The sequence below is a fragment of the Olea europaea genome, chromosome 10, assembly GCF_002742605.1.
Source record: "Olea europaea var. sylvestris chromosome 10, O_europaea_v1, whole genome shotgun sequence".
Taxonomy (NCBI): Eukaryota; Viridiplantae; Streptophyta; class Magnoliopsida; order Lamiales; family Oleaceae; genus Olea; species Olea europaea.
Window position 1 is genome coordinate 7,441,899 of NC_036246.1, and position 25,339 is coordinate 7,467,237.

Genomic DNA, 25,339 nt, shown 5'->3' on the forward strand with positions numbered 1-25,339 from the left:
ACTAGAGTTTTATTAATCGTTGTTTTAGAGGCTATTAAATTCTAGGAAGGATATTTGACTAGATTAAACATAACTGCTTGTGATTATATTGTTTAGTTTCATCGATTTCTCTAATTTCCCATGCTATTATTAAATTAAATCTTAAGTGCTTTTCTTGCGCTATTTAATAATAAGGATTGATTGGATAGCTTGTTTTCCGATTAATTATAACTAAGGAGAAATAGGAAAAGTAAATTTCAGCGATGAATGCAAAAATATGAATTGATAATCATTCATAGCTCCATGATCAGTTGAAATTCCTACGGTGGATATTGACTTAGACCAAGGTTCGTTCTATTGATTTAATCCAATTTATTAAATTGCATTGCTTTTAGTTAGAATTGATTTCATCACAAACAAAACCGCCGTTATTGTTAACATTGTATAAAATTAGACTAATCACTTTTCGTGGGAACGATCCTTACTTCCACTACTATAAACATTTTTTGGAAGTGTAGGTTTTATTATTTTTTGGTGCCTGCAACAGCATGCCAAATTTTGGCGCTATTGCCGGGGAGTGAATTAGTTTATTTTTGTGTTTTTTCTATGTTCATGACTATAACTAGATCTTCTAATCAAACGATCCGAAAATTGATAGAACTTGCGTAGGTTACGGAGTGACACTTGGCGGAATCTTGGGGAAAATGATCTCAACCCGAACATCCTATTTGTAAGTGAATTTGATTTAGAAAAAAAGGTCATGGATAGAAATAGGACATTGAAGGAGCTTGCAGCCCCAGATTTGATTCATCAACCTTTATGAATTACTTTTCTTACTTTAGATGTTGCCATTACTTTTGAACTTAAATATGGACTAATTCATCTCTTGCCCACTTTTCATGGCCTTTGCCGGTGAAGATCTCCACAAACATCTAAAGGAGTTTCATGTGGTCTGTATAAGTATGAAACCTACAGGAGTTACTGATGAGCAAATTAAATTGAGGGCTAATGGATGGATTATAATGTACCTCAATTAAATAATAACCTAATGGATGGATTATAATGTAAACCATGAAGATTAATAAGGGCTTTGTTGATGAAAAATAAAAGTTGCTTTGTCAATGAAAAATAAAAACTTAATGGATGAATTGTAATGTAAATCATGAAGATTAATAACGGTTTTGTTGATGAAAATTAAAAAATTGCTTTGTTGATGGAAAATAAAAATTGTAAGAAAAAATACTAAATTAAATGATAAGTCACTAAATTTTTGTTGATTTTTTTTATTAATTTAATATCAGTTTCACTCCATATATTAATTCCAACCCAAATAATAAATATCAATTAAATACGTCACCACTTATATTAATTCTAAATCTAATGATAAATATTAATTAAATCGGTAATAAGGGATTTGTTGATGAATATTAAAAGTTGTAAAGAAAAAAAAATCAATTGAATGTCAGTTATTGAATTTCCATGTGTAACTTATCTTTTATTCATTGAATGTCCTCATTAATAAATTAATGTAACCTTCAAAATATTTGTAATCTCAATAAAACAATTCCTTAATGGATAAATTATAATGTAAAGCATGAAGATTAAAAGTTGCTCTGTTGATGAAATATAAAAGTCATTGCGTGAATAATAATGTAAATTATGAAGATTAGTAAGGGTTTGTTGATAAAAAATAAAAATTGATTCGTTGGTGGAAAATAAAAATTGTAAGAACAAAATGGTCAATTGAGTAGCAAGGCACTGCTTTTGTTGTTTTTGTTTTTTTTTATATATAATTGAATGTTAGTTTCACTCCTTATATGAATTCCAATCCAAAATGATAGATATCAATTAAATATTTCACTCCTTATATTATATTAATTCTGAACCAAATGAAAAATACTAATTAAATTGGTGTTCCAATTATGAGGATATAGTGGGCATATAGTTAAATATGTAGGGGTAAATTCGGTAATCAAAAGTTTCTCCACCATCCCCACTCTTAATATATCGTAGATAATTAACCATGCATTAAATGTAAACATTGATTTCTCAAAACGGAAACGATGACTTGCATGGAATCAATTTATAACTAATCAATTAATGGCTTATTTATTAAAGAATTTTACCTAACGACTGTTAAACTTTGTTTAATCTGCTAAGAGAAAATCTTGTGTGATTAACAAATAATCTAACAAAAACTGCTCAACCATACAAAATTAAAATGCATTTGGTCATCGTTCACCATTGAATTGATCAGTTAAGTATTCCAACTATGCAAAAATGTGCAAGGGAAAGAAAAATGTGTGTTTTTAAATTCAATTTTACAAAAGAAGAAAAAAAGAATGAAAAAAAAATTATTTTAATAAAAAAATTTTAGAACGGCTGTATAGTAGAATCAAAAAGATTTTAAAATAATCGTCCCCCATCTATTGGTTTGTTTATCAGCATCATTTCTAGGCTGTAGTTATTGTTAGGAGTTTGACTCAAATATGAGTCTTTTGAAGGGGTGTATTCGACTTGGACTAATAGAATATTGACCTAGGGCTTAAGGAAACTAAGTTGAATAAGGAAACAAAATTCTATTGAAATTGGATTTCTCAATTGTAATATATTTTCTTGTCTTTTAGGACTCTTCTAGGGTTGGACTACAAATACGAAACTTATCTCTTCAATTTGTAGGGAACAACATAGAAGCAGTATTACTAGTTTATCTTGTATTCTCCATACTTGACATGACCCGTCTCAAATCACCCTAGTGGACCCGAAACGTGACGTGCGCCAATGATAGATGCTGACTAGATGTCAAATCTATCACCAAGGCTGACTATGAGTTATTTCAAGAAATGCAACAAAATCAAATGCTTATGTAAAACATAATGCAATGGGCCCAAAACATTTACTTCGTGCTTCATCAATATGAATTATAACACTCAACATATCGTGTCGCTCTTATTCAGAAATCATTAGGCTCTTCCAGCTAAAAATGACCAATTTCCACCTGTAGAAAAAATCGTGGGAAAATATATGAGTTGATAACCCAGTGAGTGGAGCAGTTCAAAAATAATTATACTTTTTCAATTTTACATTTCTATTGAAAATGAAGTTCATATCATTTCATAATTCATAAGATAACATCATGTAATTATAACCAAAAGTGAAATATTCACATAAGGTTGTAAAATATCATCTCAAAATCATAATATAACATCAGCTGATAATCATGCTATAATCATATCACATTAAACGTGCTGAAAAATTCACAAAAAATGTACCCTCTGACTGAAATATATAATCCACCTCTCGGCTAAGAACTTTCGCCACAGCCCTTTGGCCCCTCCGTGAACGAAAGTCGGTCTCAAAGACCTTTCAAAATCAATTCTAGAACACGGCTAAGGCCCCTCAGTGAACTATATGTACACAGTCGAGACCCCTTCCTCCCCGGTCCATGACCCCTCAGTGTAGTATAAAACACGACCAAGGCCCGTCAGTGAACTAGAAGAAACATAAAATCATGGGTACTTTTCTGGTCGATCTCAAAATCATATCTCATATTCCAATTCACAATGTAACGTATACAATCTTTGAAATCCCACATGTATCATAATAAAAGATATTTCCATAAAAATTATGTAATTCGAACACATAATTGCATATAATTGCACATACTTTAACAATATAGTTAATTTATAAATACTTTTAAAATATTTATATTTTTCCACTCACAGTACTATGTTCGCAAAATCAATCTGATTAGTAATCTGTTCTGATGTCAGTATCGTCGCCTGAAATACGATATAATTTTTAAATAAACAATTAATTATTTTAAATAATTTCAATAATTAAATAGGCGATACCCAAACTTAATTATTTCACGTTTGAGCGATTTCTATAATCTCTTTAATCACTAAAACTAGTTTTTCTTTCATCTTACTCAATTTCATATTTTATTATACTTAACCCCTTCAATAAAATTGAATTTAATCTAACAATCTAACAACTATGTAATCAAACATAACTTGACAATAAGTAACTTTTTACTTATCTTTCAAAATTGAGGAATTCAAGTCTAATAATGTAGATCACTTATTTTCTAACAACATAGGCGAACTTTCATAATTTTTTCTTCCTCTTCTCCTTTTTTTCCTTTCTCTTTTCTCTTTTCTCTTTTCTCTTTCTCTTTTTCTCTTTCTCTCTCCCTGCACGTTTTTGTTTTTCACTGTATGTATATGTTTTAATGTGGTAATGGATTTGTATTTGTTTTGTAAAGGATTTGGATTGGATTGATATCAATCCAATCCTCCACCGCATCAATCATTTTTATTTTTTTTTTTGTTTTTTTTATATAATAGTATGACATATTTGACTTTTCAATTTTTTTTTCTAAATTAAGGTATTACAATACTGTTGAATTAATAAATACCGTTACTCTGTGTTTCCCTCTGTGTTCTTTCTTTACCAATTCAATCTTGTGTTTTCGTAGTGTGATCTAGTATACTTCAATATTGTCATTAAATCTCGTTCTTTATAATCCAAATCAATGTGTGTTATTGGAGCTTCCACGTCCAACAAGTAGTATTAGAGCTTGATTCCTTTCCTAGATTGGTTGAGATTTTTTCGGGATGGCTAGGTTGAAGTATGATATTCCGCAACTAGATCGCAATACAAGATTTTTTTATGGCAAGTAAAGATGAGTTGGATTTGGAAGATACGTTGCTGGGTTTTGAGAAGATGCCAACTGATTGTACAACAGAGGAGAAACAACGGAAGGATCGGAAGGCTATTTCATTGAATCATCTTCATCTGTCCAATAATATTCTGCAGGATGTCTTGAAGGAGAAAATGATAGCTGCTTTGTGGTTGAAGTTTGAGCAGTTGTGTATGACTAAAAGTCTTACTAGTAAATTGGCTCTTAAGCAGAAATTGTATTCCCATCGCACATTACCATGTTCAAGGAAATAGTTGCAGATTTGGAGACGTTGAAGGTTAAGTATGATGAAGAGGATCTTGCCTTGATCCTGTTGTGTTCGCTACCTGAGTCTTATGCGTCGTTTCAGGATACTATCTTGTATAGTCGAGATACTTTGACTATAGAAGATGTATATGATGCTTTTCACTCAAAGGAGAAAATGAAGCATTTGGTTGGAGCTATATCAAGGGACGGGGAAGCTCTTGTATCTCAAGGTGGTCGACGGAGAGGCAGATCGAGAGTTAGATTTAGCAATGTGACATGTTACTACTGCAAAAGTAATGGACATATTCGGAAGATTGCGATGTGTTGCAAGCTAAAGGTGATTTAGCTGCAAATCATGAGGTGCAACATTTGAATTCAGATGAAATCAATGTAGTTGAGAATTGTTCAGATAGTGAATAGGTGATGTTGACCGTGGTATCTGATGTGGAATCTAGGCCTGACGAGGAGTGGATTCTTGATTCAGCATGTTCACACCATGAGTTCCAATAGGAATTTATTTCAAACATTGAGGTTGTTCAGTAAGGTGGAGTTGTAATGGGAAACAACCAATCTTGTCGTATTGCTAGGATCGATCGAGTCAGATTGAGGCTACGGGATGGAACATTTAGAACAATTGATCAAGTTTGACATGTTCTTGACCTGAAAAGGAATCTCATTTTGCTAAGTACCCTGGATGCAAAAGGGTATAAATTCTCTGGAGGAGATAGAGTCTTGAAGGTCCGAATGGGAGTCCGAGTTGTACTAGAGGGACGGAAAAGATCCCAGTTGTACATTTTGCAGGGAATATAGAACCAATTAAGAGGAGACATTTGGACAATTTTAGTACCATGGTGGAAGTTTAGTTTGTACAGTACCTCTTGTGTTGGGCTCTTAGTCAATTCAGAACACTACCAGGGAGAGCGTTGGTGATTTCGCTTTGCCATCAATTTCAGCGAGTACACTGTGTTCAGTTGCTTGGATAAGACTTATCGAGCATAGTTACCGTGGTGTCAACAATGTCTAGGATGCTTCTAGGGACGTTGAAGGCGATAGTTTCAGCAAGGGGCCTTTTGATCGAGCATCTAGTTTGGTTCTTGCTACAAGGTTTGCTTTGGCCCTATGTGATCAACATTAATTCCTTGGTGGAATTGGGAATCCTGGGGATTGGGTTCAGGTGTCGGTTGTGGGCATCGGGCAAAGGATAAGTGTTTATTTTATATGGAGTGGTTAATGTGTTGAGGAGATTTGGCCAGTTAATTTCGATGTAGATGAATTTGGAATCTAGGGGTTTCAGTCATAGCACAGGACTATGACTCAAATAGGAGTCCTTTGAAGAGGCATATTCAACTTCTACTAGAAGAATATTAACCTAAGGCTTTAGAGAACTAAGTTGAATAAGAAAACAAAATTCTATTGAAATTGGGTCTCCAAATTGTAATATATTTTCTTGCCTTTTAGGACTCTTCTAGGGTTGGCCTATAAATACAAGGCTCCTCTGGTAAATTTGTAGAGAGCAACATAGAAGCAGTATTGCTAGTTTATCTTGTATTCTCTATACTATTGAATTAATAAACATCATTCCTCTGCGTTTACCCTTTGTGTTCTTTCTTTACAAATTCAATCTTGTGTTTTCGTGGTGTGATCTAGTATATTTCAATATTGTCATTAAATCTTGTTCTTTATAATCCAATTTGAAATCAACATGTGTTATTGGAGCTTCCGCGCCCAACAGTTATCTCACTATTTCAATTAATTCAAGACGTTGATGATGGAAAGAATGAAACAGCAAATAATTGACGAACAATTTTTCTACAAAGCACGGAAGACCTAGGAAGATCAAATATGTAATGTTAGTGGACCTCTTCAAGATATATTTTTGGTCATTGTTATAGTAATTTTTTGTATACCTTTCCCTGTAGAGAAGTTACAACTTTTGGGGAAAATAAATAATAATAAAAGGCCACCCATTTTAAAAGCTTAGTTATTGACTTTTACATAAAAATTTGGAACAAATTATAAAAAACCGAATTTAGAATATATCAGCAATCTAATCAGCATGGTATCTACACGCCATATTTCCTTCTATTGTGGATCGAACTTGACATCCTCTAGTTGGAGTTTTGAAGAAAAGCTTCAACTTCTTTAAAAATTACTATTAATTATGTGCCATTAGGGCTGAGCGACTAGAGTTGGAGTTTTGAAGAAAAGCTTCAACTTCTTTAAAAATTACTATTAATTATGTGCCGTTAAGGGTGGCAAATGAGCCAAGCAGCTCGTTGGCACGGCCTCTCGGCTTGCGAAAATGGGGCTCGTAAAATAACATGCCCAAAGCCGAGCGAACCGGGCAGACTCGACTCTCCATGAACAGTTCGTGTTACATGCGCCATGAGCCGAGCCAATCATAGCTCGTAAAATAAAGTGACCGTTTGGGCCACTGATTTTTTTTCTTTCCCCGCTTCTATAAATAACCCCAATTGCCCCCAAAAAAAATTTCATACAGCTCTCTCAAGTCTCAACTCTCTTTCTCTCAATCTCTCTTGTGCTCAGTTGCAAAATGCCTCAATTAGTCAATTATCTACAATTATACAGTATAGATTCATTTTTACAATTTAATCATCTTCAATTTCAATTCATTCAATTCTAATTTCTCACACTACAAATTCACAATTTTAACTTCGCACTCGTTTCTCAACTTTTATTACTTACTTCTTACTATATCATCTATTAATCTATATTGTATCATCACAATTCACGATACACTCATTTGTCGAGGGCTTCTTCGATTTTGGAGGCAAATCACCTGCAACGCTGCAAAGTCAATATCAGAATCAAATTTTCGGTCTAAATGAAGTACCAATTTCTGAAGATATTCCACATTTGGATGCGAAAGGAAGCAATAATCCAATTGATTTGGATGACTCGATGTTCCCGAAGTCCAAGAGGAGGAACCCAAATTAAACATTCCAATGCTAGAGGAAAGTGAAAGGGAAAAAAAGGCAAAATGTTGAGATCAATTCAAATTGATTTCGATGGGTCATGTGGTCGATGGAGCCCTAGAGTCCAAAGCAGTATATAAATATTGCCAGCATTGGTACCACCCACCTCAACCTCTACTACAAAGCGTGTGAGCCAAATATGGACTTCTTCAACCTGGTCAAACACAACTGCAATTTGGTAGTCTAGGCATCCGTTCTACAACTTCATCACTCACCACGTGAATGTATTCAGAGGAGATTACACGAACAGGAATGGTGAAACTTGTTGTTGGTGCTGAGTTGCCTCTTGTAATAACGGACAACCAATATTTCGTCTCATACGTAAAAGAATATCCTCAACCGAGGTACGTTGGGGTAAATCGAAAACTCTTCGTTGAGTACAATAAAGCATTTTCTTCAAACAAAACAACAATTGATTATGGATTTGCAAAAATATGATAGTGTTATATTTTTAACTTTGGATATATGGAAGGGAATTATTAAAAGAGCTTATATAGCTACAACTGCACAATACATAGACCCACTTTAGTGTATGCATAAAAAAATTATTACTTTTAAAATTATTGAATACCCTATTAATGTAACTATATTTATAATGCGATTATGACAATTATTAAAGAATATCGCTGTGAAAGTAAAATTTGTTTTTTTTTTTACATTCGACAACGCTAGTGTTAATAAAGTAGTTATCAATAAATTGTGTAGGGTATTGTTGCCTGATTTCAATGGTTATTTGTTTCATATTCGTTGTGTGTGCCATATTTTAAATTTAATTGTGCAAGATAATTTGAAACATATTAAAGATGAAATACAAAGAATTAGGAATGCACTAATATATATCACGATCTCTCCTAGTAGAAAACAAGTATTTGAGGAGTTTTGTGTCGAATTTGGGATGATGAATACTAAAACATTTGTTAGCAATGTAGGTCATAGATGGACCTCCACTTACTTATTATTAAAGTCATGCGAAGGTTTTGAATATTTAATAACTGATTTTTATAATAATAGACATATTATAAATAATGACGACGCTAATGAATCCAATTGGCTTTTAGCTTCAAAATTTAAATGATTTTTGACAAGTTTTTATTATAGTACTAATATTTTATTTGGAGTTTACTATCACACTAGCTGTATAGTGCTCGAACGTCTTTATATAATTGCAAGGATATTTCATAAATATAAAAATGACCTCGATTTTAGTGCAATTATATACTCTATGGAATTGAAATTTAGAAAATATTGGCAAGACTTACCTATGTTATTTCCTTTAGCATGCATCATGGACCCTCGATATAATTTATCAAAAGATAAATATGTAATTAATCAAATTTCAAGAGCTTTCAAGAGCTTTAACTTTTAGTACACCTATCATGTATAGAAATTTAGAAATAACTTTATGTGAAATATATGAATTGTATGTAGAACGAATGGGTACGAATATTAGTCGAGTACCTCTACGTCTACTCCTACCAGTAAAATTGAAGAAGGTGACGCTGAAATATTAAATTTATTTCAAGGCATTAATACGTAGAGGTATGATGCAAATGCAATAGGGTCATCTAGTAATACTTTGTCTACTGCGTCCAACCAAACATCGGAGGGAAGTGCATATACATGGCTTGCTGAATTAATTGATTACTTTAATCATAATATGCCTACCACTAAAACAATTTTAAAAAGTTCCAAAGATGTTATTTAATTCTGGCAAAGGTACAAACGACGATGGGCAGTAGTATTCGTAATTGCAAAAGATTTGAGACCTCCGGTTAACACCATAGCTTCGAAGTCTATTTTTAGTACAGGTAAGAAGATTTTGTCCGAGGTCAGGAGCCGACTGAAAGAAGATATTTTGGAAGCATTAATGTGTATGAAGGATTGGCATAACGATCATTTCCGACTACAAGATAAACATGCTGAAATTGTATGTCATCAAGTAAGTGATATTTAATTACACCAGTTTAATTAAAATTTGTTATTTTATAATACTTTTTTTAATTTTCTTTAAAAAATTGTACACATTATAAGTTGTTCATATGCAATTTTTAACTCCGTCTATTCAAAATTTAAGTAATCGGTCCAAAGCCCGTATGAAGGAGGAGGGTTTATATTTTATCTATTTTAAAAAGAAAAGAAAAAAAAGCATATTAATCAAATCTTTTTGCTTGATCTATTTATTTTTGTAAAAAAATACATAGATTTCATTTGTTTTATTTATTTTCCGCATTTATAAAAAAGGGGAAAAAATAGGCGAGCTCACGAGCTCAAGGGTCGAGCCGAGCAGAAGCTCGGCTTAGCCCATTGCCATTGCTATGTGCCGTTGATTTTTAATGAAATTTATTACGTTTTAATAGAGATGTAGCTACGGCTCATGATGCTTTATATATCATTTTCTATTTTGAACTTTTTCCATGTTTGAGTAGAAATGATCTTGCAACATTTCCCTTTAACCTTGTTGAAGGTTGCTTGTTAAATGGCCATTAAAATATTGAAAATATTTTGTGCTGAAACAGAATATTGATCACACGATGTTTTTCAGGCTCAATTTCAATCCAACTGAATCGACACCTTCAAATCTCAACCAAAATCCTACAACTATTAACTCTCACTTCGGTTGCTTTGGTTATATCCACTTAGGACCCACGAATGGAGGTGTAATTGTAGCCACAAAGGCAAGGAAAAAGAAGAAAGATGATAGGCACATATCGCAGAGGAGAAGTTGCCCTTTTTCTCTCTAATGAAAGGGGCAAAGACACCATAAGCAATCAAACAAAATGGGGCTCAAATGTTAATTTGAATAAATGGGTCAACACTTATAAACCATCCAAGAAGTGAGGGAATGGGCCAATGAGCAACTCTAATTAAACTAAGCTACTTCCAATTACTCCAAATTATTTTAGGGCCTGATCATTTCATTGATGTGTCAATATTCATTTGGACGTTGTCACTGAGAAATTACATTGATTTAACATCATCATCCGAGAGATTGTTTGACAATAATTTTCCCAACATATGCATTATGTGAAAAAACCCAATGAACTAAAAATGCAATGATTTTTTATGCATGATTCAAAACTTATCAATATAATTGGTCGTAACACGATATATGTTATATGTAAATGAAGTGACACTATTATATCTTAAACTAACTATAATTTGTGCTTTTCTGATAATACATAAATTTATCGTATCGTTATAAAGTGTACATCTACAATTAGCTTTATACATCAATTGAAGACATGTTTTCTGTGAATTTTGCCATGTTCACATATTTCATTGTGAATAGCAACAATTCGGCACCGATTACAAATATTTCCAATCCTTCCCTCATTGTTTCTAGATTATAAACTCATTTTGCAAGAACTGTTCCAGAATGTCCCTCCTTGCCTAAACTAAATTGAAGTTGAGCAGTCTACTATTGACATCCCCTATACGAACAAGGCATTTTTTTTATGCTTGCTGTACTGGGTAGTGCCAATTTTTAGTTTTCAAGTAAAATCATTTCCACATTAATTACAATATACCTTCGTGATTTGCTTTCCATCCTTATTTATCTTCACATAAAGTTTTTTCAACATTCCAAAGTAGGCTAACCAATTTTTGCCTTGTTCTCATCTCTTTATAGAGATTACTTCTTCCAAATCATCATCAGACTCAATGATTATCAATTTGGTTATACCGACATTTTCTTGATTAGAACATCGCGAGAGTCTTAGAATTACCATATAATTGGTTAGCATCCTTGTTGGAGTTCATGAATCCAATGTAAATCATACGAACTATGTGTAAAATTTAGGAGTACAACTAATAGAAGTAAATGATACAACTAGAGGAGGCAAAAACTGATTGTACCTAATAAAAGCTCCCAAATCGAACTAGCTGACTAATTGGGGTCAGGTTTTTGGTTTTTTTTAAGTGGGTTCAGTTTTGTGGCTATGTTGATGAGTCAGATCGAGTTAACTTATAAGTTAAACCATAAATACTGACAAAAACCGCTCGAACCAACTTGCATACTTGAAAAAAACAAAAGAAATTAAAGCCTAATATATTCTTCACTCTTCATTCAAAACTCGTAACCAAAAGAAGCCCTAAAATTCTCTCTATTCTCTCACTCTCCTACTCCCACTCAAATCATCGACGGCATCGTAGCCATCTTCGTTTTTTCAATTTTATGCACCAGTCACCGAACATCCAATGCTAGAAAACTCACAAGCCAAGTACAATTTCTCTATTCATTTTTCTGCTCCTATTTCTCTTTTTCAGTACACAAGATTCGTCAATGTAATTGGGATTTTTTACATGGGTTTCTAATTGTTGGTGAAGTTATGTAATTTTATTGAATTTCTAGGGTTGAAAATGGAAACAAAGAAATTGGAGAATAAAGGTATAGTGATATGTGTCTTCAAGTGGTTGATTTTAACCTATTGAAGAACATTTTGCTATTCCCTGGAATCAAATTTTGACTATGGCACCAGTTAGCTTTGTTCCTTACAATACAATTTTAGGCTTTATTCACTATTGTTTCCTTTTTGTGTTGGTACTAATGCGGGTGAAAACATAAGTTGTTGTTTGATATTTGGAAATTGGAGTCAGAAGATAACTAGCAGTCGTAGACTGCAGTATCCTTAAGCAAATGGACTTAGGTGCAATATTATTTATTTCTTGTAGACTGTAGTGCATTAATAATTGTAATGTAAATATGCATTTGGTTTATTCACAATCATAATTTCGATGGAATATGTTGGCAAATACTGATGTATATGAAGAATGTGGCATAAAGGCTTCATCAAATGACACAGATTTGCAGTCAGGTCTACCTCCACATACATTATCAACATTAGATAAGCGAAAATCTAATAGATTAGCTTCATATGTCTGGGAACACTTTACACTATTGGGCTCAATGGATGATCCAGATGTTAGGTGTAATTGTAACAATTGTGGAATAGATTTTGCTTATTGTACTAAGAAGTGTGGTACCATCACATTGGGCAATCATTTGACAAACAATTTTAAGAAATATCCAGGTAGATTGGTGAATAATAAGCAAAAAGTCCTTTCTTTTAAGAACAAAGAAGAGTGTGGTGGGAGCAATTGCTCTTGCTGCTATTGGTCAGAGTAAGAAAGAGTGTAGAGTCTCATGTATGAAGATGGTAATATTGGATGAATTACCTTTTAGATTTGTTGAAGCTCGTGGTTTCAATCTCTTTTATAGTGTATCATGTTATCAATTTCAGGCTCCATCCCATTGGAATCTCGTTAAAGACATTTATCAATTGCATTTGGATGAAAAAATGAAATTGAGAGATGTGTTCTCTTTCTACCGTCAAAGAGTTCCCGTCAACTAATACTTAGACCTCCATTCAAAACATTAATTACATATCTCTTACATCACACTTTGTTGATTTTGATTGGACACTTAATAAGCATATTTTGAGTTGTTGTGTTGTTCCAAATCATAAGGGAGAAACTATTGGGAAAATGACAAAGACTTGTTTGCATGATTGGGGGATCGAGAAAATTTTTACATTTACTATTGATAATGCAAGCTCCAATTATTGTTCTAATTCTGTTTAATGTTTTGGAGTTCATGTATTGGTAAAAAAAAGTATAGCTACCTTATAAGTTCCATCCTTGTTCTATTAATGCTATTTTATCTATCAGATAGCAAAGCCTTTAATTTGAGGTTTGGTGGCTAGTTTCAATGTTGTTTTCCTTCTGTTAGGTTTTGTAGTTTTTGGCAGTCTGTAGACAAATACATTGTTGTAAAAAAGTGTTTAAAAGTCAAAGAGTCAAATTGTAGGTTATTTAGATGTGTTAGAAGTCATTAGGGTCTTCTATGAAATAAAGGGAAAGTTGTCGGATTTGTGCTAACTTGCTGCGAACCTGTTACTCGAGCGATCAAACCTGTAAGCTCGTAGCTAGCCCATCGCCTGATCATCTCTCGAGTGAAATGATGTCATTCACCTATCGCTGAGTTCCCGCTCGAGCGACAGTGTATATCGAGAAACACTATTTCGCGTTTCAAAGATTATTGACAGGCCCATACTACTTAAAACATCCAAACTATAAATACCTACCCCTCACTTTGTAAAACACTGAGATTGAACACTGAGATACATTAGATATTACTCTCTACACTTCACATACATTGTTCAATCCATATTTGCTTGAGGTGTAGTTTTGGAAAACATCAAATCCACCCAAAACAGACACCAAAACACATAATTCAATAGAATCTGTCAGAGTGTTGAAGATCAAGAAAGGTGATCGGAGTTTCGAATTTAGAAAGTCGGTAGTTGGTGCAGGAGCATGCAATCTAAGAGGGCTTTGGTGATTACGTTCAGGAGGTCAGAAAGTGCTAGAGTTAGTTGTGTTTGACAGTACTGTAAGTTGATTCGTTTATAGTAGATTGATACTAGCTTGGGCCCAGAGTTTTTAATCCCGTGAAGGGTTTTCTCCGTCAACAATTCTTATATGTTATTTACTTTTCTGCAATTTGTTGAACTACGATAATTTAACTTAGGATAGTGTGCATGTGAATTTATTTGAATTAATTAATAATTGTGACTTGTTGCATTTATTAATTGGTAAATTTAAATTCCACATAAACACCTATTTACCTCACTCTAGGTGTTAGTTGGGTAAAACTTCATTATTTTCAAGTGATATCAAAGCCAAAATTCGATTCCTTGCCCTAATTTAATCTAGATGAGTCAGTCACTTTCAGTACCTCCATTTTTTTTACGGTAGTTACTATACATACAAGAAGGTTAGAATGAGAGCCTTTCTTAAGTCTCTAGATGAATGAATTTGGGTTAGTGTACAAAATGGTTGGACCATCCCATCTACTACTATGTCAAGTGTATTTATCCCTATAGCATTTTCCTTCGGACTAAGGATGAGCTTGCTAAGTATAATTGGAATAGTAAAGGGCTTCATGCCCTGTTTATGGCTATGTTTGTTGAAGAGCTATGAGAGTGTCGATGTGTGAAACTGTAGAAGAGGTTTAGGATATTCTAGAGACTACACATGAAGAAACCAAAACTGTTAAAAACTCCAAACTGCAGATGTTGAACTCTAGGTTTGAAGGGATTAGAGGGAAGGATGAAAAATCTTTCAATGAATTCTATTCGAAGTTAAATGATATAGTGAACTCTAGCTTCAACCTAAGTAAGAAAATCCCTGAGTCTAAAATTATGTGAAAGGTCGTTAGGTTGTTACCTGAAAGATTTAGACCCAAGATCACTATAATTGAAGAGAGCAAGGACTCAGGCGAAGTCAAGATACATGAACTTGTAAGATCCCTTCAAACCTACGAACTCACCATATCTCAGCCTAAGAAAAATAAGTCGATTGCCTTTAATATCACAAAGGAAGAAGACGATGAATCAACTAATGCAGAGACCCTTAGGAAAGAAGAGAAGGCCTACTTTGTTAAGAAGTTTCAGAAAGTCCTTAGAAATAAGAAAAATCCTCAAGAGAGGAGAAGGGTATTCCTAGTAAATTTCAGAAAGACAAGCATGAGAAGACTAATTCAAGGAATTTTAGTGAGAAAACTCAATCAATTAGATGTCATGAATGCCACAATTTTGTTCGCTATAGAAATAAATGTCCTAACTATAAGAACCTAGATTAAGGAAAGGGTAAGGCGTTGGCTGTGTCGCTAACTGATGATGAAACCAATTCTAGTTATCAAAGTGATTCATCTATCAGTAAGGATGAAAGGAACTATATGGCATTCACGTTTATAGTTAAGAATGAATTGGATAAAGAAAGTGAGAAGGATGAGAAAGAGGAGAGCAGCGAGAACTCTGAGGAAGACTTTGAGGATAAGATAGATATTCATGAGGCCTATTAACAGTTGTTTAAGGAGAGTCTTAAGATTAAAAAGGTCATTGAAGAAGGTTAATGAACTTGAGAGAGAGAAAGAGAGACTCATAAATAATCTTCAGGACTCTTCCAAAAACTTTAGAGAGTTGAGACTCATTAACAAGTGATTTAGAAAAATTCGATATACAACTCCATTCCTTCTTAAGTAGGATTCGAAAACTTGATAATCTGTGAAGGATGAATAAGCCATCTAGAAATAGGCAAGGTCTAGGATATGTTTAGATTGATAACAATATTGCTAGTACATCCAAGACTACATTTGTCCCAACTACCAAAAAACCGAGTAATGTTGCTAATTATAAACCCAAGGGCAAAAGAGTCTTAGAATAGAGGCTTACTAGATCACGTAGGAACAACCCACCTAGAAACCAACATCAGCAATCGCATAGTTTTGAACCTATGTTTATTCCTACTTGTCACAATTGTGGCGTTCTGGGACATACAAGGCCTAGGTGTCATAAACTTTTGAATATGATGAAAAGTCAGGTTATCTCTAACCAAGTTAACTTCCTTGCAAACCATGTTAGTCACTTAATTGAGATGATGACATGATTGAGTAGGATTGTACCTCCATTTCTAAGAAGGTTAGGTTAAAAAAGTAATCTCCCTAGATGTGATGAAAAACTGAACTTCTATGTTGTCCATGTTGCACTTAAAGCTCAAAATAACTCCAGTGGTATCTTGATAGTGCATGTTCTAGACATATATGTGGAAATAAAGCCCTGTTCTCTACTCTTGATGATTGGAATGGCGGTATGATTACTTTTGGAGATGGAGCTACTACACTTATCCTTGGTAAAGGTACCGTTAATATATGTGGACTACTTGTTGTATCAAATGTGCTTTATGTGAAAGGTTTAGTCAAATATGTGATGCAGATTATGAAGTTAGTTTTGTCCAAAAAAGTGTACTGTCTATTACCCTACTGATAACATTGTCCTCAAAGGGGTAAGGACGTTTGACGATTGTTATGGAGTTCTTCCAAATACCAACTATGAAGTAACAGTGCTAAAATTGATGTGATTGACCTTTGGCATCAAAGACTCAGTCATATGAACTATAAAAGTTTGTCCAATTTAGCTAAAAACGAACTTGTTGATGGTCTACCAAAACTTGAACAAATTGAAAACGCAATACGTGGACCATGTCAATAAGGTAAAAGGGCTTGATCGAATCTAATATAAAGTTTGAGGACTAAATATCATAAGCCATCTAAAATGTGGGAGACGTAATTTTTATCATTGAGAGCCGAATTTTGAGAGAAAACAAAAGAGAATATACATCGAAGAACGAAGAAGTCATCACTTGGATCCAAATTTGAAGGCGTTAATTGAAGATTTCTCGAATTTCTTCATAGTTTAATGATCCAAGTGATGACTTTCTTTTATTTTCCTTGTATTTCTTACATTAATAAGCTCGACTCAAATTCTTTGTTTTGGATGAATGATAAAACTCTTTGATTGGATGAATGACAAATACTAGACTCTTTTCACAAGTTGTGTTACTGAAATATAGAATAATTTTGTAGACATAGTTATTGTATTTGTTTTCTCCATATTCATCTATTGAATAAAATACCCCGTTCTTCTGTGAATTAATTCTTTGCGTTTTATCTTTTTGTTTGTTTGCGATCATATATTTCAAGTCATGTTATATATATTATCTCGATCCATTGTCTTTCCCAACGTGCATGCGGAATTTCCTTCTACTGTGGATTGAACTTAAAACCCCAGAGTTGGAGTTTTAAAGAAACGTTTCAACTACTTTAAAACATAATATTAGTTATGTGCCGTCAATTTTTAATGAAATTTATTAATTTAGTGGAGATGTAGCTAGGCATCATGATGTTTAATATATCGTTTGCCATTTTGGACTTTTCCATGCATGTGTAGGATTCCCTTGCAACAAACATCCTTTACTAATAGTAAACAAATCAGAACTTTCCAAGAGTGAGAATGATAGATTAACAGCATGGTTCGAACACAGAGAGCATATTCTGGATTCTTCATAATCTCTGGCTTGCAATACATATGAATTTGTTGCAACTTAACATCATGATATGTATTAAAATAGGATAGTATAAATGAAGACCTGTAATGTATTATGTACTACAGAGATTAATTTATCAAACTGTTTATAACATTTCTCGTGTTAAAGACTTATTAAAGTTTGTCATACTTGATCATAAAGCCAGATTAAAGTATGCAGCAACTGAGATATATAAAAAGGCCACTTCCATGCGGAAAAACTGGATAGACAGTGTTAACGGGGACGAACGATGATTTCTTCATGAAATTCTTACACAATAAAAGACTTGGAAAATGGAAACTATCCTTATCCACTAGCAAAAGAAAAGCTGACAGACTAATTCTAATGAATTGTTGAACAACTTCCAGTAGCCAGCCAACTAATGAATTATCAATAATTTCCATAATTTAATTCATTTTGAGCATTGTGCATTGGGAATTATGTAAATTAAAGCTTCTCATCGGCATCTGCATTATATTTCGTCTGCTAAAAAAATTTCCTAGAAGTACTGAGAATGACAGATTAACCACTTTGAAATGACTTGAAAACACCGACTGAATTTTGGGAGTGGTTACATAATTTCGAGTTGATCAACGACTAATTACCAAATGAGAACACTTCCATAAGAAAGAATATTTTAAAGTGTTAATTGTTTGAAACAATCTGCTAAGGAAAATATATAGTTAATTATGTTTTGAAGACTTGGCAAGATCATTTGTTTGAAAAGATTAGTTAATGACTAATTCAAATAGAAAGCTGCACTATAAATAGGCAATCCTCTCTCCCGAAATAAACATCCACAAACCACAACCAAAACAAAATATCAGTTGTACTAAAAATGGCTGTTCACTTACTAATTTCCGTTCTTATTATCTCATTGGCTTCATTTACATATGCTTCTGATCCTGCCCCCCTACAGGATTTCTGTGTTGCTGTTAAGGATGCTGAAGCAAAAGGTAAATTCATTTTGCATTCCTAAAATAACAACCTTATCTTGTGTGCAGTACATCAATACTAATCATTATAATCAACTAATTTATTTTTTTTCTTTTAATATTGTATCTCCTAGCAATCTTGCATTAGGGGATAAAAATTGTTATTGCATTCAGTTTCTTCATAATTTTCAGGACAATTTTCACTACATTCGATGTACTAAATTATGTTGGCTTATAAATATAGATGTCTTAGCAATGGCTTCTTTTTTCTTGTAGTTTTTGTGAATGGAAAGATTTGCAAGGATCCAAATATGGTTAGTGCCAATGATTTCTTCTTTCCTGGATTGAACGTGCCTGGAAATACATCAAATCCCCTTGGATCAAAGGTCACCCCAGTGAATGTCAACCAATTACCAGGACTTAACACTCTTGGCATCTCTTTAGTCCGTATCGACTATGCACCCTATGGCCTCAACCCACCCCACACGCACCCTCGGGCTACTGAGGTTCTTGTTGTTGTGGAGGGTACTTTGTATGTTGGATTTGTTACTTCGAACCCTGCAGATCCAAACATAAAGAACAAACTCTTTACCAAGACTTTGTATCCAGGAGACGTCTTTGTGTTTCCAGAAGGTCTCATTCATTTCCAGTTTAATGTGGGAAAGACTAATGCAGTTGTATTTGCTGGTCTAAGCAGCCAAAACCCAGGAGTCATCACAATTGCAAATGCAGTTTTTGGATCCGACCCACCCATTAATATAGATGTTCTAACCAAGGCTTTCCAAGTTGACGCGAATGTGATTAAATATCTTCAAGGACAGTTCTGATGGAACATTGACTAGAAAAGAAATATCTATAATTAGTTTGCCATCTTAAAAATATCTCGTTTGTTATGAAGAATAAAAATGAATAACTAAATAAGTGTTGAGATATGTTTCTCTTGTATGGTTTCTTGATCACAAAGATTTCTAAGGAATATAGTATTTTCCATGTAATGTAACCTATGTCCTCCTGAAGCATATTCTATATAAATTCACATGGAATTAATTTACAACTATCAATTAATGGCTTATTTATTAAAGATTTTTGGCTAATGACTTTGTTAGACTTTGTTTAATCTACTAAGAGAAAATCTTATGTGATTAACAAATAATCTAACACAAACTGCCCAACTGTACAAAATTAAAACACAGTTGGTCATCGTTCGCCATTGAATTGATCATTCAAGTATTACAACTATGCAAAAACGGGCAAGGGGAAAAAAGTGTGTTTTTAAATTAAATTTTACGAAGGAAAAGGGAAAAAAAAAAATGAAAATTTTTTAATTTAATAAAAAAATTTAAAAGATTTTTACACTATTTTAAAATGACAGTTGAATCAAAAAGATTTTAAAATAATCGCCCCCATCTGTTGGTTTGTTTATCAGCATCATTTCTATGCTGCTGCTATGTCACTATTTCAGTTAATTCAAGAAGTTGATGATAGAAAGATTGAAACCACAAGTAATTGACAAATTCTAAGACACAAATATTAGGTGGGAATGAGAAAACTGAAAATGCTGTTAAAGAACAATTCTACTACAAAGCACGAAAGCCTTGGGAAGATCAAATGTGTAATATCAATGGCCCTCTTCAAGATATATTTTTGGTCATTAATATAGTAATTTTTGGGATGCCTTTTCATGTAGAGAAGTTACAATTTTGAAAAAAATGCCACCTATTTTAAAAGCTTAGTAATTGACTTTTACATAAAAACCTGGAACAAAGTATAAAAAAACCGAATTCAGAATATATTAGCAATCTAATCAGCATGGTATCAGCAAGCCATATTTCCTTCTACTGTGGATTGAACTTGACAGCCTAGAGTTGGACTTTTGAAGAATAGCTTCAACTTATTTAAAAATTACTATTAATTATGTACTGTCAATTTTTAATTTATTTTAATTCAATAGAGATGTATCTAGGCATCTTGATGCTTTATATATCATTTTCCATTTTGAATTTTTTCCATGCTTGTGTGGAAATGCTCTTGCAAAATTCGCCTTTAACCTTGTTGAAGGTTGCTTGTTAAATGCCCATTAAAATATTGAAAATATTTTATGCTGAAGCTGAATATTGATCGCATAGATGTTTTTCAGGCTAAGTTTCAATCCAACTGAAATTGACTCTCTCTAATCTCAACCCAAATCCTACAACGACCAACCCTCACTTTGATTGCTTTGGTTATACCCACTTAGGATACACGAATGGAGGTGTAATTGCAGCTACAAAGGCAAGGAAGATGGTAGGCACAAATCACAGAGGAGAGGCTACCATTTTTCTCGCTAATGAAAGGAGCAAAGACACCATAAGCAACCAAGCAAAAGGGGGCTCAAATATACAGGTTAATATTAGGTATGGTTATGGGCCAAGCCAAAATGAGTAGACGGATCAAGTAAGTCAATAAATTGGCCAATACTTATAAATGATCCAACAAGTGGAGGAGATGGGCCATGAGAAACTCTAATTAAATTAGGCTACTTTCAATGGCTCCAAATAGTTTTAGAGTCTGGTTGTTTCATTGAGGTGTCGATATTTTAGTTCAATCATTTGGTTGATGTCGACTGAGAAATTATATCGATTTAATGTCATAGTTTGGGAGGCCATTTGATAACAATTTGCTCAACATATACATTATGTGAAAACCAATGAACTAAAAATGCAATGATTTTTTTATGCATGATTCAAAACTTATCAATATAATTGGTCACGACACTATATATCCTGGACCACAATCAGACGTAAATGAAATGACACTATAATTTCTTAAATTGACTATAATTTGTGCTTTTCTAATACTATACAAATTTATAGTATCGTTATAAAGTGTACATCTACTATTAGCTTTATACATCAATTGAAGACGTTTTTCTATGAATTTTGCCAAGTGCACGTATTTTATTGTGAATAGCAGCAATCTAATTACAAAATTCTTGAGTTGTTTCTGGATTATAAACTCATTTTGCAACTACTCCATAATGTTCCTCTTTGCCTGAACCAAATTGAAATTGAATATGCCTACTATTGACATCCCCAATACAAACAAGGCACTTTTTGTAATGCCTCTTATACTGGGTAGCATCAATTTTTAGTTTTCAAGTGAAGTTATTTCCACATTAATTACAATATACATTCATAATTTGCTTTCCATTTTTAATTGTCTTCTCATGAAGTTTTTTCAACATTCAAAAGTAGGCTAACGAGCTTTTGCCTTGTTTTTTTATCTCTCTGTAGAGATTGCTTCTTCCAAATCATCATGAGACTCGATGATTGTTGATTTGATAGTACCGACATTCTCTTAATTCGGAACAACGCAAGAGTATTAGAATTATAGAAGAATTGGTTAGCATCCTTGTTGGAGTTCATGAATGCAATGTAAATCATAACGAACTATGCAGAAAATTTTGGAATAAAATCTTCATCTAATAGAAATAAATGATACAAGGAAAATCTGAATTTATATAAAATTTTAAAATTCATTAAAATCTGAGTTTATGATATTTTGTGATGTCTTAATTTAAAACAAGTAAAAAGAGAGGAAAAAAAATGGGTGGTCAAAGAAATCAAGCTATGGAAAAAATCAAACAAAAAAATAAAATAAAAGGTAAGAAAGTGAGGCGGTTAATCAATTCATTCCAATCCATTTCTAAATATATATATACACATACAATCTAAATCCATTACACTCAAAAAACTCACAAAACACAGAGAGTGAAACGAGAGCAGGGAGAAAAAGGAAGAGAAAAGGGAAAGGAAAAAGAAGGGGAAAAAAGAGGAGGAAGAATAAAGAAAAAAAAATAGAAAAATTTCGCCAACGGGTTGGAAAATAAGTTCTTCGACTATTAGGCTTGAATTTTTCAAATTCAAAGGTAAGTAAAAATTTATTCATTGGAATGTTATGATTAATTTTATATTTGTTAGACTATTAGTTTACCTTCAATTTTATTAAAAATGAATTATTGAATTAAGTGTAATAAGCTACGAAATTTAATTAAAGGAAAGGAAAAGATAGCTTAAATGATTAAAGAAATTGGGAAAATTGTGTAAGTATAAAAAGATTAGAATTTAGTATCACCTATTTAATTATTGAAATTACTTGAACTAGTTAATTGTACATCTAAAAATTATATCACATTTCAGGCGGCGATAGGGACATCAGGACAGCTTACCAAAGGAGTTGATTTTGCGTACATAGTTTTGTAGGTGGAAAAACTTAAATATTTTTAAAATATTTATAAATTAAGTATATTAGTCAAGCATGTGCAATTATGTGTTGGATTTTATGATTATTACATAAATCTCTTTTATTATGATACATGTGGAATTTTAAAGATTACTTATGGTAAATTTATGACTTGGTATGTGAGACATATGTGATATTGAAATCGGCTAGAAAAATATGCATGATTATATGTTTTTTCTAGTTTACAGAGTGGTAGGCCGTGTTCTATCCTACATGGGGGGTCTAGACCAGATATTGGTCTTCACCATGTACATATAGTTCACAAAGGGGCCTTGGCCGTATTCTAGAATTGATTACCAGAGATTTTGTGATTGGCTTTCATTCACGGAGGGCAGTCAGAGAGTACATTTTTGATGGATTACATGTGGAGTGATGAGACGATAGTATGAATTTGAGTTGAGGATTATATCATGACTATGAGATTATATATTTCAGCATTATGAGGATGTCTCCCATCTTGATTATCATTACTATATGCAAGTTGTGAACCGTTAATTTATGTAAACTTGATTTCGATAAAAATGCATAAATGAAGAAGTATATTTACTTTCGACTTCTCCACTCACTAAGCTATCAACTCATATATTTTATCACTATTTTTCTTATCAGGCAGAGCTAAGTATCTGGACATCTTTTGGAGTTGAGCCTTGATTTTGGAATCAGAGTCACACGACAAAATTTTCTAGCATGACTCAATTCATAGAGCATGTCGTCAGTGTTTTGGAATGCATTTTCATGTTTAGATGTGATTTTGCATCACTTGTAAATAGTTATGGGGCTAGCTATATATTTTGTATCTATATGTACATTTCATGTTATTATCTTGGGGAAAAGTTAAGATTTCGGTCTAGCTCTATTGTGTTGTGTTATATTTGAGATTTGTGTATAGCGGATTGTACATTGGTTAGTTCGGTTTACAAGGAAGATAATGCCGAAATTTTATTAAAAATAATTTATAAAAAGTTGTAGTTGTAGTAGCCTTGATGGTAGGTCCGATTTTTAGTTGGTATATATCATTGGCGCACGCAACGTTCTAGGTCCAATGGTGTTACACGAGACGGGGCTTGTAATATTTGCAATCTTTACACCGGTGGAAATCACATTTTGATATATTTAATGTCATTAAAGACGGTCAAAAATATATAAATATATGATAGCCTTCAAATAATGTATAATTAAGGATAATGCTATGTAGTCCCACTAATAGAGATAAATGATACAAGAAAAATCAGAATTTATATAAATTTTTAAAATTCATTAAAATCTGAGTTTATGATACTTGCAATCTTTACACCGATGGAATTACATTTTGATATATGTAATGTCCATAAAGACAATCAAAAATACACAAATATATGGTAGCCTTCAAATAATGTATAATAGGAGTTACAACTTCAGTTTAAATAGAGGAGGCAATGGGCCAAGCCGAGCATTAAACACACGAGCTTGGCTTGTGCTCAAGGATATATTTTATATTTTTTTGAAAATTTTCAAACTTTTTCTTCACTTTTTTGACGTGAACAAGGCCCACGAGCCCCTCTCGAGCTCGACAAGCCGAGCTTGCTCTGCTCGTTGGAGCCAACTCGTGTTTGAGCTCATCATTTGACAAGCCCAAGCCGTCGACGAGCCGCTTGGGCCGTTTGACACCCCTAAGTTTAAATGGCGTTAAATGATAGGTTGAATGAAAGGTAAAATTAAATGACTTATTTAATTCTACCTATCATTTAATACCATATTATTAGTGCCACCTAAATTAGAGTTGTAACCCTAACTAGTTAATTAGCATTACTCTATAATTAAAACCTATATAATAAATGATAATAAGCAAATATTTTTTTTCATAATTCATCAAATAAAGCAAGTTCAAGATCATGAAGAGCTCTACCATGATAATTCATTTCCTCTGCTTGGCACTCTTATCACGCCTTTTTACTCCATCCATAGGTAAATTTATCCTTAAAAGTTAATGAAGTAATATTTTTAAAAATTTCTTTAAGTTCTTGTAAAAGCCAAATTTACATTCTTCCAATTTTACATTTATCCAGTGTTTATTTTTGTTATTTTTAATGTACGATATTTGTTCAGGATCAAGTGGCTCCAATCTTTGCCCCAGATATTTTCAAACATACACTCCGTGTGCTTCGAGTCCATGCCTCGTTGAAGGGAAGAAATGGTATCCTACAATCATAGATTGTAAATGTTTTAAAGTTTCGCCGAAATTAAATCAATGTAACTGCATGGAACATTGTAAACGTGCTTTCCCAATCCTGCCT

General features: G+C 33.0%; 1 protein-coding gene across 1 annotated transcript; it reads left to right on the plus strand.

Moving 5' to 3' along the window:
* Window positions 1-18,642: 18,642 nt before the first annotated feature.
* On the plus strand, window positions 18,643-19,836 carry LOC111401088 (germin-like protein subfamily 1 member 13). Its single transcript, XM_023028634.1, has 2 exons — window positions 18,643-18,806; window positions 19,062-19,836. The coding sequence occupies exons 1-2, from the start codon at window positions 18,689-18,691 to the stop codon at window positions 19,610-19,612; spliced, it is 669 nt and encodes a 222-aa protein (XP_022884402.1). The 5' UTR covers window positions 18,643-18,688; the 3' UTR covers window positions 19,613-19,836.
* Window positions 19,837-25,339: the final 5,503 nt, after the last annotated feature.